We start from the raw sequence: 17266 nt of genomic DNA on the forward strand, positions 1-17266 counted from the left end.
ATGGATAGGTGTTCACTCTTCCAATTCAAGAATGAAGGGCTGTCATGTAGAGTTATGGGGAACATGGTCAAAAGAAAAGGAACTTTTTTCTTGTTCTAAATGGTGATAGCCCTCTGGAACTTGCTACCAAAAGTTACTGCAGGTGCTGGTACTGTAGATGAGAAAATGGTCAAATGCTTGAGAGTAAGATCTATGGAAGGCTACTACCTAAAGGCATAATGTCAGGCTTGTGTGACTCACGAGCTGAAAATAGTCATAGTGTGGGAGAGCACCCTCAGGAAGCAAACGTGTCCTGTTCTTGGTCTTCCTTGGACAGCTGCTTCTGATCACCGCTGTAGAAAGAAAACTGGACTGGGTCAACCTTTGGTCTGAACTGGTGGAGCTGCTTGTTGGGAACACAGGCAGCTACTCAACAGGCAGCTATGTGACATGTACTGACCTGAGGAGCTGAACGATATCCGAGCTGGCTCTAAAAGAGCTCCCTCGGATGCCAGCAGCTGCCTCTCCTCTGGCTGCACGGAGATCTCACCCCCTCGGGGGCATCAATTAGCCTGGGCTGAGTTTCTTGCTGTCATCACGGGGATGTTCCCAGTCCTAAGCCAACTTATAGAATGGTATTTCCATAGTACACTACTTTTTGCTGCGTGGGCATACCCATGGCCTAAGGAGGCATGGTGGTACACCAGTTATTTGCACAAAGTCTACAAACATGAAGTTGCTAAATTCTCAAAAGCAGAAAAAAAAGGATTACAGCTTCAACTCCCAGTTTGTTTCCATTTCCTATTTATTAATTTCACAGGTCTAATAACTTTTTGGGTATCAGCTCTAGAACACATAGCTTGGAGTGTTAAAATAGTTGGATTTTTTTTGTTGTTCATGTATCACTGTCAGCAATAGTAAAGATATGCAACCAGAACTGATGTTGTATCAAGAACAGACTCCATTGTATTCTAACTGTGATAGTTTCAAAGATCTAATAGCACTGAAAATTAGTAAATAACTATTTTTATCTCTAAAGTCAGCAGTTCTGACTCAGAGTGTCCACTGGGGAAATGAACTTTGAGTAACAAGATTTTTAAAAAACATTGTCACTCTTTATCTTAACTGCACTTCAAAAAGGAATGATGTCTATTATAGAAATGAAAACATTATACTGGTGTCATTACAAACTAATGAAGAATGTTACTAAGTACTTATGTAAATTAATATTACTGTACATTAAAACCCTGTGATTCTCAGGGTCTCCAGCTGGGGGCACTGGGCAAACGCAGAAACATGGCACTAGCCAGCATGAATGAGACTTCTCTCTGGTTCACTATTCTAATGAAGGTATGGGGGAAACGGGATGTGAGATACAGTTGTCATTCTGCATTTGGGAATTTTTTAAGATGAAGTAGATTTGGTTTTCAAAACTCTTTTGCTACTAACAAACAATTTACTGTTTTATTTTCATTATCCATACATCTTCCAGTTTCTTTAGCAAAACTAAGAATTGATGATTCCATAATAAAACCATCCCCTTAATCAAACCCATCAAATTCTATTGGTCCCAGGTAGAAAAGTTATTGTAAATTTAAATTTGTTGCCATCCAGCTTCATTAAATGTTTCCAGCCTAGCATAAATCATTGGCTCTACCTGCCTTCAATATTGCTATTTATTAATTTATATCAAGTGAAGAGCTAGGAAAAAACAGAAGATGCTCCTTATTAATGTACAGTGTAAAGCCCAGCATGCTCTACAGTCTGTATGGGCCTGTACACACACAGATTTAGCATCTAAAACAAGACCTGAGGAAGAGATACTGCATATTATTTTGTTCAAGGAATATCAATTACGCTATTAGGAATATGTCATAGAGACCAATGGTGGTTTCATGGTTTCAACTGGTACCATCTAAAGAAAGTATTATAAAATATCAGTTCAGGAATTCATAGCCCTTGTTTGTGAGGTTTTCTAAAACAGGCCAGGCAGATGATTCATAAATTTACCATGTTAGAAGTGAATCGGGTATTCAAAAGTAAAATTTGATAGTAGCTACAGGAGAATGCATGAAAAGATGAATATAAGTATTGGTATTGCACATCTGTAAGTGGATGTACTGATAAGGAAAGTAAGTGTTCAACATTGCCAGGCTCATAGTAGCTTAGATCTTCCTTCCAGCTGGTATTTTTAACTAGATTTTGCAATAGTGAATAGATTTCCTGGTCCCGAATCTCCTGGCTTTCTATCTGACCTCTGTATTACGAGTTACGAATGCTTGCAAAGCATTGGCTTGCTTGCTTTGAAGCATTGGCTTGCTTGAAGCCAAAAGTTTTTGTCCACGTCACTGGCTGTCAAAACACAGGGACTTCTGTCTGGTTGTAGATATTTAGTTTTGGAAAGGCAGAGCAGAACATCTTGTTCATCTTTCCTCGTGCTTCTCCACGCACACACACATGCACACACGCCAACGCAGAGAAACAAACCAAAGCCCTAACCATGCTATACTTCTTTAGTGTCTTTCATGTAACCATAGAAAGCAATCTATAAATATTAAAGCTTCACAGCAGCAATAGCATTAAACCCATGAGGTACTTAAAAAGCTGAAATTACTATCAGCTGGTTGATTGCAGGGTTAGGAAAGGTTCAGGAGTTCTAATTTCTAGTACTTCAATCTAAGCCCTAGGCCAGGAATAAGAAATTAGCCTGGAATTAATGATCAACCTTGTAATAACAAGAGTTTGTTTATCCCTTGACAAGCAGTGAGCAGTACCAATTTGGTTTTATATGACGCTTATTGTTGCAAACCTAGAAGACAGGTTTGGTGTTTAATATCTCAGTGTTGTTTTAAGAAAAAGAAGCTGCTCCTGGACCTTGAAACTTAGAACGAACTAAATGACACATGAATAAATATATATTAATCATTTTTTATTAAAGTATCAAAACAAACTTGAGAATAGAAAACAAACTGCTTTTATTGCATTTCAAAAGTTCTCCTGAATAAAGTATACCTTTAGAAAACTCATGCAACATACTGCTCCTGTCCAGCTGTTTTAAACATCCTTTTTTTCTGGGCACAGCCGAATGACCTTGAGTACCATCATTTCTAGAGTAGCGTGCAGGAGCACGCATGCACACACACACATACAAGCAGTAGAAAGCAGCTATGACTGCACATATAAAGAAATAAAAATAGATTATCCTCTTGACAATAGTAGTGGTACCATGTTACCATTTGGCATGCTAAGTAAATAACACCAAGCAACAAAAGCATGACGCCTGCGTCACCAGTGATATGGTTAAAAGCAACCATACAAATTCCCTAAGGGAGACACATGAATTCTGTCATATTCTAGTCTCTGTGTTAACACTATATAACAGTAAAGGAGACAAACAGTCTGCTGGTATTTGATGCGCAAAAGGCAAAGCCGAGGTGTGTGACACTGGGATGATGCCTCGGTTCTGTATTTCCACATTACAGAAGTCAAATACCAGTGAACACGGTTTGACAAGTTTATTGTAACACACTTCATGTATATCCATTCATGATAAACAGCTGGCCCAGTTGTACATGGAACTTGCCCTCTCAGCCAGGGAGGTCGCAGCAGAAGCCCCAAACTCTGCTTACAGGGCATGAATAAAACTCTCACTGAAGCCCAGGGAAGCTCCTTCCAACACACAGAAAGACAATGGATTCTCAGAACAGAATTGGGCCTAGTACATCAACTTCGTAATACATTCACTTTTCAGATACATGAAGTACATGTCTTTAAAACGTGATACAGGACATTACAATATATCCAGACCTTAGGAAAATGTACTAAGAAGTTCTGTTGCAGAATATAACAATCATATAAGGATCAAGTATGATATCTGATAAACTCATGTGGGACTTGTAGGGTAAGAAGCTTATGGCTGAGGTATCTTTAAGTTTAGCCTTTAGAACAAAACCACAATTTCAACACTGCAGAACTGGTGTAAAATATTATGTACTGTAAGCTCCATTCTTATTGTCTGCTTCACTTAAGCTGTGACATTGAGCAGCCAGACACCACTGACTGAGGTACAGAATTTTGGAAGGTATAATCTCTGAACCCAATTGTTCAAGGTACTCAGTGCCTCATCTGTGAAAAAGATGAAGTGTTTTCAATAGTGGTGTCTCAAATCCAACTGGTGAAGTTTAGGAATATATAATATTAAACACCACGAGATAAAGGTACAAAGAGCACAACACTTGTGTTTTCAGTTTTATCTTGCTTGCAGTATTTATTAACTCTACTCATTATGATATTAGTGATAAATAAGGATAAAATTCTTTTACAAAAAATTGTAAGGTTATATTTTATAGGATTAAACAATCTGAGAATTTCACAGAAACATCAGAATTTAAACACTCATAGCTACAACTGTTTTGTCCAGCAGCTCTTCTACCAGTTCAAAACCATCTAAAGTTAGTATTTAATGAAAAAATAAAAACAGTTATTCACTACATCAAAACTCTTGCCTCCTTTCGATTCTAAGTAACACTTTTGACTGTAGTTGCCTCTCAAATGTAAAATAAAAGTAGCTGCAACCCTAAGCTTTCCCTCTGAATCATCTGGCAAAAGGAAGTAATCCTGACCAGGATGGCACAAGCTTTGTCAAGCTCTTATGCCTGTAAGAGCTACCTGCATACACAGGGCCACTGATGTCCATGGACATTATGGAGTGAGGGTTAATAGGATGAATTAAGGCTGGCAGGATTAGTTCCAAGATGTTTGGGTTTAAACAAAACAAAACAAACACCTTTTCATAATTCATGAGCCTGGGATTCAGTCTTGCAATTCTTTGCTCAGACAAAACCTGTATTGATATCCCTCCACAGTTATCCTCCTCTTTCTGGTAGGTCCAATTCACCACGTCACCAAGTGGTGGTACAAGCTGCTCTTGAGCAATTCAAGGAAAAATTGTAGTCTCCAAAGGGTAGTAGGTGAGGTTCCATCTCATAAAATACAAACTTGGTTAGATGGACGTTTTGCAAAAAAACATTTCTTTGTCACATCTACTAGGTTTACAAATCCAGTCTCTGAGATGAGTCACAGAAAAAACCCACACAAGTGTTGTGAGAAAAAAGGACAAAGCTTAGTTGGAACTAAAGACTTTTTGTGTGTGTTAGGTTAGAATGCAACATTTTGTATCGGGACATTCTGCCAGAAACCATTCTTCTGGAAACTTCAAAACTTTAAAAATACTCTCAGTCTGCTTTCCCTACTGGCGACAAGGAAATGTAGTGTCCATCCAGCACAGCTGTCGGTACCACGTGCATCATCGGGAGTCCTAGTGTTCTAGCACAAACCTTGTGAGTGCAGATACTGTGTACTAGCAGAGAGCTAAAACTTCTGAAGCTGTTGTCTGTAGCTCCTAGGAACAGCAAGTATGGCAGGTGCAAAACCTATATTTGAGGCAGAAGACTCTTCAGTTTGATTGAGACCAGATCTTCCAAGGGGAACAATCTCTGTCAAGCCAAAATGATTCTTTCCGCTTAAGAAAGCATTCTGCCCTTCCTAAAGGCTCTTGACTAATAGAATCCTACACATTACGTCAGATCCTCCATGGATTCTGGTAGTTGTTAAAAACACTATAAATATTTCCACATTTGCCATACCACTTAACCTTGTAATGTGCCTTCTTTGATTTGTTGAATAAAAAGATTCCTTTCATCTTCAGGTGTCCTTCCGTTTTGTGCCCGAACTATACAAGTGGGCCTGTGAAGATTTAGCATGTATATCAAATGCTGCTTCTCATTCTTTAGCTCTTCAATCTGGGCTTTTAATTCTGCATTGATAGTTTCCAGCTTTTCCGATTCCTAGTCACAAGGGACAGACACAACTATTAGACTGAGTAGTTCACATAGTTAATTGCAGTGTTTATGTAATAGTTGCAGTCTTTTATTGGTGGGAAAGCATATGGGTAGCTGAGAAAGAAACTGCATGTTCCTAGTGTTCTGTAATGGTGAAACTATACATCCTTCCACTGATACTACCACCTAGATTGACAGTTACCTTCTGAACTGAGTGTAACAAAAGCTGAAAGGCCAAATGCAGATTTGTGTTGAATTACAAGAGCAGGCATCCAAAGCACTGCTGCTACCTTCCACAAAATTACTCTGAACTTTTTTGGGCCAAAAATTTACCCAAAATTATCTACACTTCTTTTTAACTCCCTAGAACATCATATCACTTATCTGCAAACCCTTGTTAAGCTAACAAAGTAAGGACATAGCTTCCAACCTGCCCTCCCACCCCCACGCCATGGATATATGGACGAAGACAGGCCTGATGCTGGTGCAATATTGTTTTATTTTGTGGCAGAGTAGGTGAAGACAGTACTGGAGCCTTAGGAGAGAGACTTCAGGGCTAAGCTACTGTGCCACTTATAAAGAAGCCAGAGACCACTTGTCAGTGTTTGTAGGCTCCTGGTCTCCACAATGGATATTATATGAAATGAGATTTTAAAGGTACACAAAAAATAGTTTTAATTCTTATTATCCCCATAGACAAGATTGGTCTCTGAAACAGTAACCTCTTTTGACTCCTACCATGCTTTCACTTTTTTCTAGTTTTAGCCAGGCTTTATTCAATATGTAGCACGTTCATTTTTTTAATAGCTAACGTTTTGATGGGTTGACAGAGTTTTGAGTGACATCTTTCTGTATTTCCTACTACAACAGTGCCCCTGTGCTGTCTGTTCAGATCTTGGCAGGATGACAGAATAAGAACAATTCATATCAGTCACTTACTTTCTGCAAACATTCTGTTTTTTCCTTCTTTTTGTTTCGGCACTTTGCAGCAGCAATTTTATTCCTTTCCCTTCTTCTCTTTTTTCTTTCATCCTCTTCAGGAGAAAACTATCCCATAGAACAGATACACACAATCCATAAGGTGTCGTAAATATTCGACCTGTATTTTGATAACTTCTGCGTTTTTAAAAGCAACATGTATAGTGTTGTCAGTGCTCACATCACAAGTTACATAAGGATGTGATTCTGACCTTGCTTGCTCTACAGTAAAATGTTAGTAACTCCATTAGAATGGTCAATAAAAAACTGGAGTCTGGATGGATGTAATCCATGCAATGGATCATTTTAAATCAATGGGACTCAAAAAACTCGCCAGGCATCTCCCCAGGCTGTCTTCCACATTCCCATCTCTTCTCCCTTTCCCAAGGAAGAAGAAGTAGGGGAAGCAGAGCAGGGGATGTGGCATGAAGGAGGCAGCAAGACTGCAGAGAACTAAAGGCAGTGCCAAAAACAGGATGTTAACACACTCCTTCAAGCTTGGCTTTGTTTCCTGTGGAGGCTCAGACCAAGGTGTAGCAATTTCCCTAACTTCAGCCATTGCTCTACTTTATAAGAGGAATATTTTCCACAGAGATTATTATTTAAAGTAAAAACCTAGTGTGGACATAGCATGACTGTGTCTGCCTCAGTGTAGCCCACATGGGTCCTACTCCCCTGTCCTCACTGAAGTACAGCTGCAGTGACTTATTCCCAGATCAGCCAAAACTGGGCAGGGAAACCAGATCAGCTCTTGCTCTAATATCTGTAAAACATTGTCCTTAGTTCATAATAAAAGATAAAATACCTAACTATAGGCCTCAATGGAAATAAGAAATACCAGAGTGTTTCCTAGAAGCACTTAACAGAAAGCCAAGCAGCAGGCTTGAAAGGATCAAATATGGTGGAGAGGGTTGTCCGATAAAATTACTGGTCTTGTGGTGAAATTTTATTAGAGAATTAATCATTCACACTGAAATGCTGTTTGAAAAGTCATACCTCTGTTTTCATGACTGATGTTTCAATTGGCCTTTCAGAAACTGTCACCGTGTCCAAGGTAGAAGACATCCTGTGGGACTGACGCTTGTTCTGAATGGCGAACCTCAGTTCCTCTTTCACCAGTGGGGTTAAATTTGTGAAATCATCAAACCCCAGTGACCCTGCAGGGGACAAAGTGGGAACAATTGCGGAGGCGCTGACTTCTAATGCAGATACCTGGCCTGAGTGTTGGACCATCATTTTGCTGAAAAGTAAAAAGAGACAATAATTATAGTCTTTCAACAACTTTAGAAAGGCAAATATCTCTTAGAGGTATATTTTATAATGTGAAATAATGCTGTATTTCTTGCATTGCTTCAGTCCCCACTCCCCACCTACCCCAATCTCTCACTAGAGTCAAGCAGTTAAGAACTTGGTCACAAGTAAAAACTTCTACTCTAGGGTACCTTCAAGCTGGTATTTAAAAATAATAATAGTATTAACACATCACACAATATCTAGGTCTTTCTGAAACTTAGTACAGAAAAAGTTTTAAACTGGCAATGTGTGGCAAATTAGAATCAAGAGAGATAATAAGGAAAACAAATCAGAAACCAAAGAAATACTATTATTAATTAAAGCACAGAAGGAGTGTAAGAGTATCTCCATCCTCATACCACCACAGATTCCATCTTCAAATGAACAGTGTGCCTTGATCTCAGCTACATTTAGGCATAGCTCAGGGTTCTCCTAAAAGCTGAAGTTTGCTAACCAAGACAGAATCTGTCACAAAATTATCATGCTCAGTCTTACATAAAGTTGCAGATCTGGTTATAAACTCCTGAAAAACGGTTAACAATAAGAGATGGCACAAAGGTAAAAGTCTATACATGCTGAGGCTTCAAAGCACAGGCTGAGTTGGAGGGATTGAGTCATGAAAAACATGAAGCGGTTTGTTTCATTCCTTTGCTCTTGTAAAATCTGAAACTGTCCTCGCGTGCCCTCAATGAGAGGTTTGAAATTCTTAAATACTTATGGTTAGATCTCCTGCTGATATAAAACAGTGTGACTGAAGATACTTCAGGGGAACTATGCAAAGAGAAACCCATGGAGGAACCTAATTTCTAGTAGTTTTCCTGAGAAAATGAACTTACCCAACAGTACTCTCTACTTTCCTCTTTTTAGTCATTCTTAGTAATTTTTTAGCCAGTTTTGGAGGGAGAATGGCCCCCTGTGTGCTTTGTGAAAACTGGTGACCCCACTGAGGGGAAAAAAAAGAAAAGAGAGAGACAAAACTCAGCAGTCAGCCATCCTGAAAACCATTGGTTTTTCAGCTTTCTTTGGTGTGTAGGGTTTGTGTTCTTTTTTTCCAGTTGCCGCATGGATAATTATAGCATATGTTATCTACCTTGATTAGGAATGTAATAGTTACAGGAAAGTCAATTGTAATTAACTTAGTGCAGGTAAGCAAATAGTTGCCTTGGGGCAGCAGTGTGGGTAAGTTAAATTTCCACATGGTCAACCTAGAATTGCATTGTTCCGTGTACTCTACTTCTGTAGCCCAGTGAGAAATGTTTGGGGTTGCATACCTTGACAAGAAGATAGATTTTACTCAGAGACATCTAAAAGTACACCATAAATACACACTGGTGCAAATGAGAGTAGAATCTGGTTCATTGCTAAGTGAGGTAAATATAAAAATGTGAGAACAATTAATTGCCAGTTGGTAGAAAGTACCATGTCCAGCTGCAGAGACTCCCTCACTTCTTCCTCACCCAGTGACCACAGAAGAGCTCAAGGTTTCCAAGGATCTGGGGGTGAAGTCCTGAACCCAGTGAAATCAAAATAACTTTTTCTGTTGACCTCAACGGGGCAAGGATTTCACCCGTAGTTATTAAAGATGAGGAAATTATCTAGAACAATTTGTTATTCAGAAAGACCTTGGGAAATTTATGTAATTCTCTTCAGAAAGCCCCTGCTCATGAGTCACTTTTAAAGTACTGATACGGTTTAATCCTATAATCTCAGAAAACTAAACAGTCACTCTTTTCCAACAAGTCAGAAATAGCCCTATAATTTCCAGTTAAAATCTTCCCAGCATTATTTGTCGTTTATCAATATTCAAACATTCAACTCACTTAAACAGGCTAATTCCAGATGACACTGAACCCTTCATCGCTAGCAGAAATTTTAGCTGTTTTCACTGAATGTCAGTCCCCTTGGCTCCCAGTGGTGGCTTAATTCAACAAAGTTAATTTTGTATAATTCAATCCAACCAGGAGTCTTAAATTAACAGCAAAACCACTTTCAAGCCTACAAAATAATTAATGGGGCTAATAATTTTCCAGCACTGGTGGTTTATTCAATTATTTTTCAGTTTAGGTGAACTTTTAATTAAGGTCCGCAGCACCAGAGGAAAGCAAGAATGTTTGTGTTTTAGTAACATGTCTGAGAAATTGTGTTAATTGTGGATTTCTACTTGTTAGTGCCAAATGTACCACAAGCACCAACTAAACCCTACTGTAATGTCCTCAGGTACTCTCATCTGTCTGTCATTAGTATATTAAAATAAAAAAAAACAAGGAACAGGAGGGTGCCCAAGGGAGAGGCGGCACAGAGGGGGAAGTGTCCTTGACTACAGAAACTTGCTGCTGTCCTGCCCAAGCAGCTCACTGACCTTCCAGACATCCTGAAAGGCATCTCTATTTATTCAGACTTTAGGGAAGGGAGGGCCTATCAGGGGGCTGAGGCTTGTGTAAGGCTTTCTGCCGTGAGCAGAGTCCCATTTTGCAGGGCTGTTTGCCACTGCTTTACTTTCCCGGAACAGGGCTTCTGGACAGTGCCTGGGAGGGAAGGGCTCCACTCTGATATTTAGGAGCCACCGTGAAACAAATAACAAGAGTAATCAGTCTTATGTCAAATATACTCGGTAAGCTGAAAAGATTCCCTTTTCATAACAAGGTAGATGTTTTCTAATTTCTGAGGAACAATTCTGCTTTTAGAAACGTTTTACAGCAATGATAATTAGATTTTGCTATTGAAAAAAATGCAAGAGGTTGCCCTTTTTTTCCTCAGCTTTTGTACATGTTGTACTTGTATCTCTGTCTATAAACCATCAAGAGCACTGTCTCATTTTCTCTGGATTAGTAAAGGCTGGGGAAACATTAGGAATAAGAATATCAGGCCTTAAAGTGTGATTAGATCTGGCCCTTTCTGATATGATCTCTGTTTACTTTGTTAGACCACGCACGTGGACCTCTGCTCCAAGGCTGGTTTGAGTCCATCTGAAGTTACTGACATTGAAGGTGCTGAACATTTCACAGACCTGCACTGGGAAGGCACAGCTTGTTTGTAGTGTGAGTTAATGCTTCATTACTTTATTCTTCATTTTGGAATTCTCCAAAGAGAATACCTTTTCTGTTAACAGTACCCTCCCAATTCAGCTATATGCAAACAACTTCATTCATTCATTCTACCCCTACGTTTTGATTGTTCTTTTGCTGCTGATTCTTTCCATCTACAGTCAACTTTTACATCTTGTTTGCCAGTAGTTTAATTTCAGTACATAGTTCCTAGCTGTGCATTTCTATTATTTAAGGGTATTCTTGTTTAAAAGTAATATTTAAAGTGACTACTTTCAGTCTCTTTTTTTTTTTCCCTCCTAACTGCAGATGGCTGACTGTGCCTCTTGGTTTTATTTCTTCATATGAATTCCTTTTCCTCTGCTGCTGATGCAATAAACCCCGATAACCATTGAGGTTAATCTTAAACAGCATTAAGAGCAATTACAGTTCACAACCTCTGTGCACGCTGGTTGACCTTAAGCTTTCTGACATCCCACATCATTCCCGAACCATTTTCTGCTGCCTCCAGCTTCTTAAATGCTGTTACCAGGAGCAAAATTGATTTCCAACAGGAAACTCATTATCTGAGACAAGTTTGCTGTTGTGTCACGCCTGACTTGATTAGGCAACAGCTTAGCAACTGATCTTCATCTCAAGACGCGGGGACAGTAAGAAAAGTGAATGTCTCTGGGTCACACTGAGAGCTCTCACTCATTTAAGGCGTATATACAAGAGATGTATCTATAGGCGGCAGTGAGGGGGCTACTCATGGCCTGGCCTGGCCAGTCCCGCTACAGCCCCTCAGTCCCCGCGGACCCAGCGGGGAGCCGGTGCCGCCCGCCCGCGCTCCGGCAGCCCCGCCGCTCCGGGACCGGCTCCCTCCGTCCGCCGCGGCCGCCACCGCGCGGTGCCGAGCGGCGCTGCCGGCCCGGGGAGAGCCGAGTTCGGCGGGCTCTGTCCCTCCCTCCCGGCGCTCACATCTGGCGGCAGCCCGGGCAGGGGTTCCCCCAAATGTGAGAGCCTGGAAGGAGCCGCGAGGGCTCGGCGGGATCTCACGGGAGGGCAGCGGCACCGCCGCACCCGACTGCGCTCCCGCCGGAAAAACTTTTTCCCCTCGCCACGGACCCCCCGGCGGGCATCTCCCACAGCGCTCAGCCCCTCGGCACAGCGAGTGGCGGCGTCTCCCCGTCCGCGCTTCCACCTACCTTCCTCCCGCTGCTGCCGAGGGAAAGGGCTCCGCACCCGCCCCGCAGCGCTGCCGTCCCGCCAGCGGCGGCCGCCTCCTCCTCCGCTCCGGGGAGAGCAGCTCTCGCCGCTCCCTGCTCCTCTGCTCCTCGCTTCGGTTGCATCACTCCCCTTATATAGCCGAGCGGGTAGGGCTGGTATTTACTCTGGCGGCGAGTCCCGGGCTGATGTCATGCTATTAATAGCCTCTCCGAAAGAGAGGGAGGAGGGAAGTGGAGCCCGTAGCGGTGATGCAAGGCTTCCCCGCCGGCACGGCTCGGAACGGCTCGGCTCGGCTCGGTACGGCACGGTACCGTACCGTACCGTTCCGCGCCGAGCCTCAGCTCCTCAGCCCCCTTTCCCCATCCTGCCTCAGACGACAGCTAAAAGTTCACTTGACATGAGGAGGAAGACTTCAGCTTTTCCCCTGAGGAGGAAAGATTCGTGTAATGAAACGACAGAAAGCCAATTTTTGTTGTTGTTGTTTTGTTTTGTTTTGTTTTTCCTTTCAGGGGAAATCAGGGAGTTCCTATAGATGAAAGGGAAATATGGTGGTGGCTGTGGTGAAGGGGTTTTTGTTTTGTTCTTTTTTGTTGTTGTTTGTTTGTTTCCATAGCTTCCTGGTTTGTTTAACAACAGAAACTGCCTTCTAACAGCCCCCAAAGTGCTAGAAAATAAGATATGTCAAAAAAAGCATTTACCCAGGAGAGGGCAGAAGGCTTACAGGGAGATGCACAGTGTTATCCAGTTGGATAATATTCCATATACAATACATACAAACTTGTCATTAAGACAATCTTCAAGTTTCTGTACTAAACATGGAAAGAATGGGACATTTCAAGCTTGCGGATGTTCTAACTAAACCGATATGCTCATTCATATATAAAATGTATACCCTGATCACGCACTCCAACTGGCTAATTTCATAATGTTCAATGTGGCTGTTGTTTTAATATTAGGCATTTTGTCTCAAGTGGTATATTCTGGGATGTATTAATGCCTTGGAGCATTTTATCAAGGATATCGATTTCTAATACTAGTTTGAAAGTCCCTCTGTATCTCCCCTCTGTGAGCACGCGCCTGACTGGGTGTATATGTATGTATGTAAATGTACACATTAGCCACACAGACAGGAGTAGTAATCTCAGCTTTTTAAATGTCCCAGTGCTAGCATGCTCAACTTTGCAAATTTAACACTCCTATTTTACATTTAATTGTCTGCTTTTGAAAGAAAAATAATAATCTGTTGGGGAAGGGGAATGAGCCTGGAGTAGTGAAGTTGCCTTTCCTTCTGGGGAAGGTGCAGTGTCTCCCTGTTCTCCTCACACAATGAAGTGCCCTTTGCAGAAGCAGGAGTAAGTTCTTCTGACCTACCTGGCAGATCCCTGTTTGCAGCTTGTGCAAGCTGCAGGCTTTCTTTTTTTTCCACTCACCTACAGATAAACCATTCTCAGCTCTTTCAAAACATGTTTGTTGGCTTATCTTTGTTAGCCTGGGTAAATCAATGTCAAGTATAATGCCAGGCAAAAACTTTGCTCTTCAGGAGGGTCTAGTGCAAGCTTTAGATTTCAGCTTGGTGCAGCCAATGAAGTTCTTTTGACTTCACAGGCATAATTTTATAATTCATGCTGTGTTCAAGAACAGCTGGCACAGTTTTTCTCAAGCCTAGAAGGAAAAAAAAAAATCGCTCTCAAGCAGAGGCCAAATGTGGAAAATTTCTTCCCAAAAGATAATTGGTTGGAAAGTTCTGAGCATGAAGTTATTGTGGAAACGTGTTAGCAACATCAGTTTTAGTGGCGATGACCAGGTGCCTGCTGTAATTCTGACAGAGGTTTAGCAACTGCTTGTTCTTATTCAGCTAGCATTACCCAAAGTGGGAATTAATTTGGAGTATTTTCAGCTAAGCAGAACAATGTCAGAGAATAATGAAGAGGGAAAAAGCAGCTCCCTCATTCAATGTGGGCAGAAGTACCCTGGAAATCCAAGTGTTGTTATCCTGTTGTTTAAGAGTCACCGACATCTGCACAATAACAACACCTCACCAAGTAGGCAGATTATGATTTTGTTTTGAAATCATACGATCTTGCACAAAACTAAAGCAAAGAGATTTGTTCGCTACACAAGACTGTTTACCACTGCTGGTACCATTGTTGCCTGTGAGCTCCAGCCAGTACTAAAAACTGACAGCGAACCAGTTGTGTTCATTCTTGACCTACTCCTGAAGTGAGCCAGCTCCTCCCTGCAAAGCAAACAGAGAGGCTGTTCCTGTGCGCATTTGAGATTAGGCCACTGAAACATGTCCTGGCTTGAAATTCTTCAGTGAAAAAAGAAAATGAAACCACAATGAAAAATAAACCCAGTTTCACCATGTCACATGGGTTTTGTCCTGCTCCCCTTTAAAAATAAAGCTAACTTGATCACAGTAAGGATGTAGGATCATACTCCAGTTAAAAAAAAAATATATACATATATATATAATATTAATAACTAAGGCTATCAAGAAGTTAAAGTAAAACCCAGTAGAGCCGCCAGATGCTCTAATGTTCTTTGCCAGTTTCATTTTCCATCTCACAAAATATCTTTAATTTGCCTGCCTCTCAACATTTACTGATCCTTTTCCATTTCATTTCTCTCTTTTGTCACAAACTTCAGGGAACAGTCCCCCTGAAACAGCAGTCACTTCACAGACGTGACATTCGTGTTCATTATTTCTGCTTTTCCTTAAGCCAGGTACAGTAGCTCATCAACAGAAGACTGATAAGAATTGGGTCTTTCACTCTCTGCAGAGGCATTAGGCTGAATATCACCCCACAGTGTGGTCCTTGCAGCTCTCCGTAAGCTTTGGTGTAAAAAAATCCTTTCCTTTACCTTGTCCTGACCAACTCCTACCTCCACATCCCTTGACACCATGTCATACACGGTGGGTATTTGAATAAAACTAAAATATTGCTGTCTCCTTGCTAGACAGAGCTATAGACATCATTATACAGATCAACGGAGTCACATCCTTACAGCAGCAGCTTTCTGCTGTCTCCTATCTTTATGAAACAGTAGGATGTTAGTCAGAGTAACACAATTAAAATCCTCACGTCCCATCCAGATTCTATGTTGGTTTATGGTCATGCAGTTCCATTAAACCTATTTGGTCTGGTGAAAATATAATGAGATGTAAATAAATAAAATGTGTAGTGATATCTTAAGTAAAACTTGTGTCTCTGTGTGCTTTCCTGTTTAATTGTGTTAAGTTTTGAAACTACCGTAACCCTGATGGGTTCAGTTTTTCCCTGCATGGCACACATATGAGAAAGAGGTTTCCAGAACTCAGACTTATCATGTTATAAAATCATCACAGAATCAGGTCTTTTGACTCTGCCCAAAAAAAGTATTCTCCATTTCTGTGAATGGAATTAACTTTCACTGTGACTTTTGCTATGGAGTACATTCAGGTCTGAATCTGTGTGATGAGACTCCCCTGTTCCACAAAATATGCTCTAGTTTTGAGACGATTTTCCCATCTGATTGGACTAATGCTAGAGCTGAAACTTGGGACCATTTTTTCCAAGGTTTAGATCTCTGCTGCTTGAACTACAGGAGTGATCTGCAGTATGAGCAGCATCACCACCCCCACCCAGCCCAGGGCTTTTCAGCTGCCGTCTGGAGACCACCTGGGCATCTGTGGGATACTTGCAAGAATTTACCCAAAAAGTGATTTAAAAAAGCCCCAAGCCTACAGCAGTAATGATCAAATTCACTCTGAAAGGTTTGGATGTCTACAGGGCTAAGGGGTCCAAAAACCAAATGGAGTTAAAACCCCCAGAGCCGGAGGACAGACTCTCACAGAAGCTGTATAGCAAATGCTGGTCTGCCTTACATTCAATACCACTCAAGTGGTATTTCCCTGTACAGGAAAATAAGTGCATTATTTGAACTTCTTTTACTCTTTAACACTGAAGACAAAACTCATCTGCTCCTTGCTTCCTCTCCTCAGCTTACCTTTCTCTTACTGCCAGTTTCCATCACTATCTGATAAACCCTCTAAATACATTTGTCTATTATCTCCTTTTTGGATGCTCCCATTTTCTTCTCTCTTTTGCTTTGTTTCACTAATAGCCCCTTTCCCCTTTCCTTAAAACAGCAGCTTCTCCTTTTCTTTGCCACTTCCCTGTTTCTCCCCCTCTCACTTCTCTCTTTTGCCTCCCTGTATCCCTGGATTCCGTAATTTCCCTTTCTGTTCCCTTTTTTCCAGCTTTTTTTCTCCCATGGGTCCTTCTGCTCCTGCCCCTGAAGCTTCCTAAGTTTAAATGAGTCATTTTAGTTTTCTCTTTCGCTTTCTATCATTTTACTTTTTGTTTCTCCACTAATAAGCCAGAGACACTGATAAAATTACCAGTGGATGCAACAAAACGTACATTTCAGGACCAGATTCTGGTGCTCAAAATTATTGTGAACTTTAATGGAACTTTACTAAATTAAATGTTCCACAAGGTTGTCAGTCATTATATATAGTGCTTTGGGAGTGCAGAGTGTATGGCAAGTTACACAAACAACCCTGCTCTCCAGCTGAGAGACAGCCCTGATGCTGGCCCAGTCAAGCATATATTTCGTTTCCTCTTGCTGAAGCCTTTCAAAGTTTTTTGTTTTGCTTTGTTTTTGTTTTTATTCAGATGGACTTCGTGCACGGGTGGAGGAGCTGGCTATGCACCGTAGCCTGTAATTACAATTTCTGATCTCTTTGGATACATCCAGATCGTAGCTAACAAGGAAAAGACGTCCCACATTTGAAAGAATCACATCTTAAACTAGACTGAATAAAGTAAATTCACTGGTTCCACTGAACAAGCTAAATGATACATCAGGTATACTAATTGCTCTCCAGGTAAGCATAAATTATCTCTCTTTTTTGGTGCCTTTATAGTCACGTCCATT

General features: G+C 41.1%; 1 protein-coding gene across 1 annotated transcript; it reads right to left on the reverse strand.

Annotated features, from left to right (window-relative positions):
* Nucleotides 1-3479: 3479 nt before the first annotated feature.
* ATF3 (activating transcription factor 3) lies at nucleotides 3480-12463 on the reverse strand. The gene is made up of 4 exons (XM_082047327.1): nucleotides 12322-12463; nucleotides 7794-8037; nucleotides 6759-6866; nucleotides 3480-5825 (listed from the first exon to the last, which is right to left on the reverse strand). The coding sequence occupies exons 2-4, from the start codon at nucleotides 8031-8033 to the stop codon at nucleotides 5628-5630; spliced, it is 546 nt and encodes a 181-aa protein (XP_081903453.1). The 5' UTR covers nucleotides 8034-8037; nucleotides 12322-12463; the 3' UTR covers nucleotides 3480-5627.
* Nucleotides 12464-17266: the final 4803 nt, after the last annotated feature.

Source organism: Streptopelia decaocto (genome assembly GCF_964273445.1).
Source record: "Streptopelia decaocto genome assembly, chromosome: 3".
In the NCBI taxonomy this organism is placed as follows: domain Eukaryota; kingdom Metazoa; phylum Chordata; class Aves; order Columbiformes; family Columbidae; genus Streptopelia; species Streptopelia decaocto.

Excerpts from the sequence above, each read along its gene's own strand:
- ATF3 (XM_082047327.1), bottom strand. The coding sequence starts at position 8,033 with ATGATGGTCCAACACTCAGGCCAGGTATCTGCATTAGAAGTCAGCGCC. Across the intron at positions 6,867-7,793 it reads CATCAGTCATGAAAACAGAG|TTTTCTCCTGAAGAGGATGA; the intron begins GTATGACTTTTC and ends TCTATGGGATAG. Across the intron at positions 5,826-6,758 it reads AAACAGAATGTTTGCAGAAA|GAATCGGAAAAGCTGGAAAC; the intron begins GTAAGTGACTGA and ends CCTTGTGACTAG.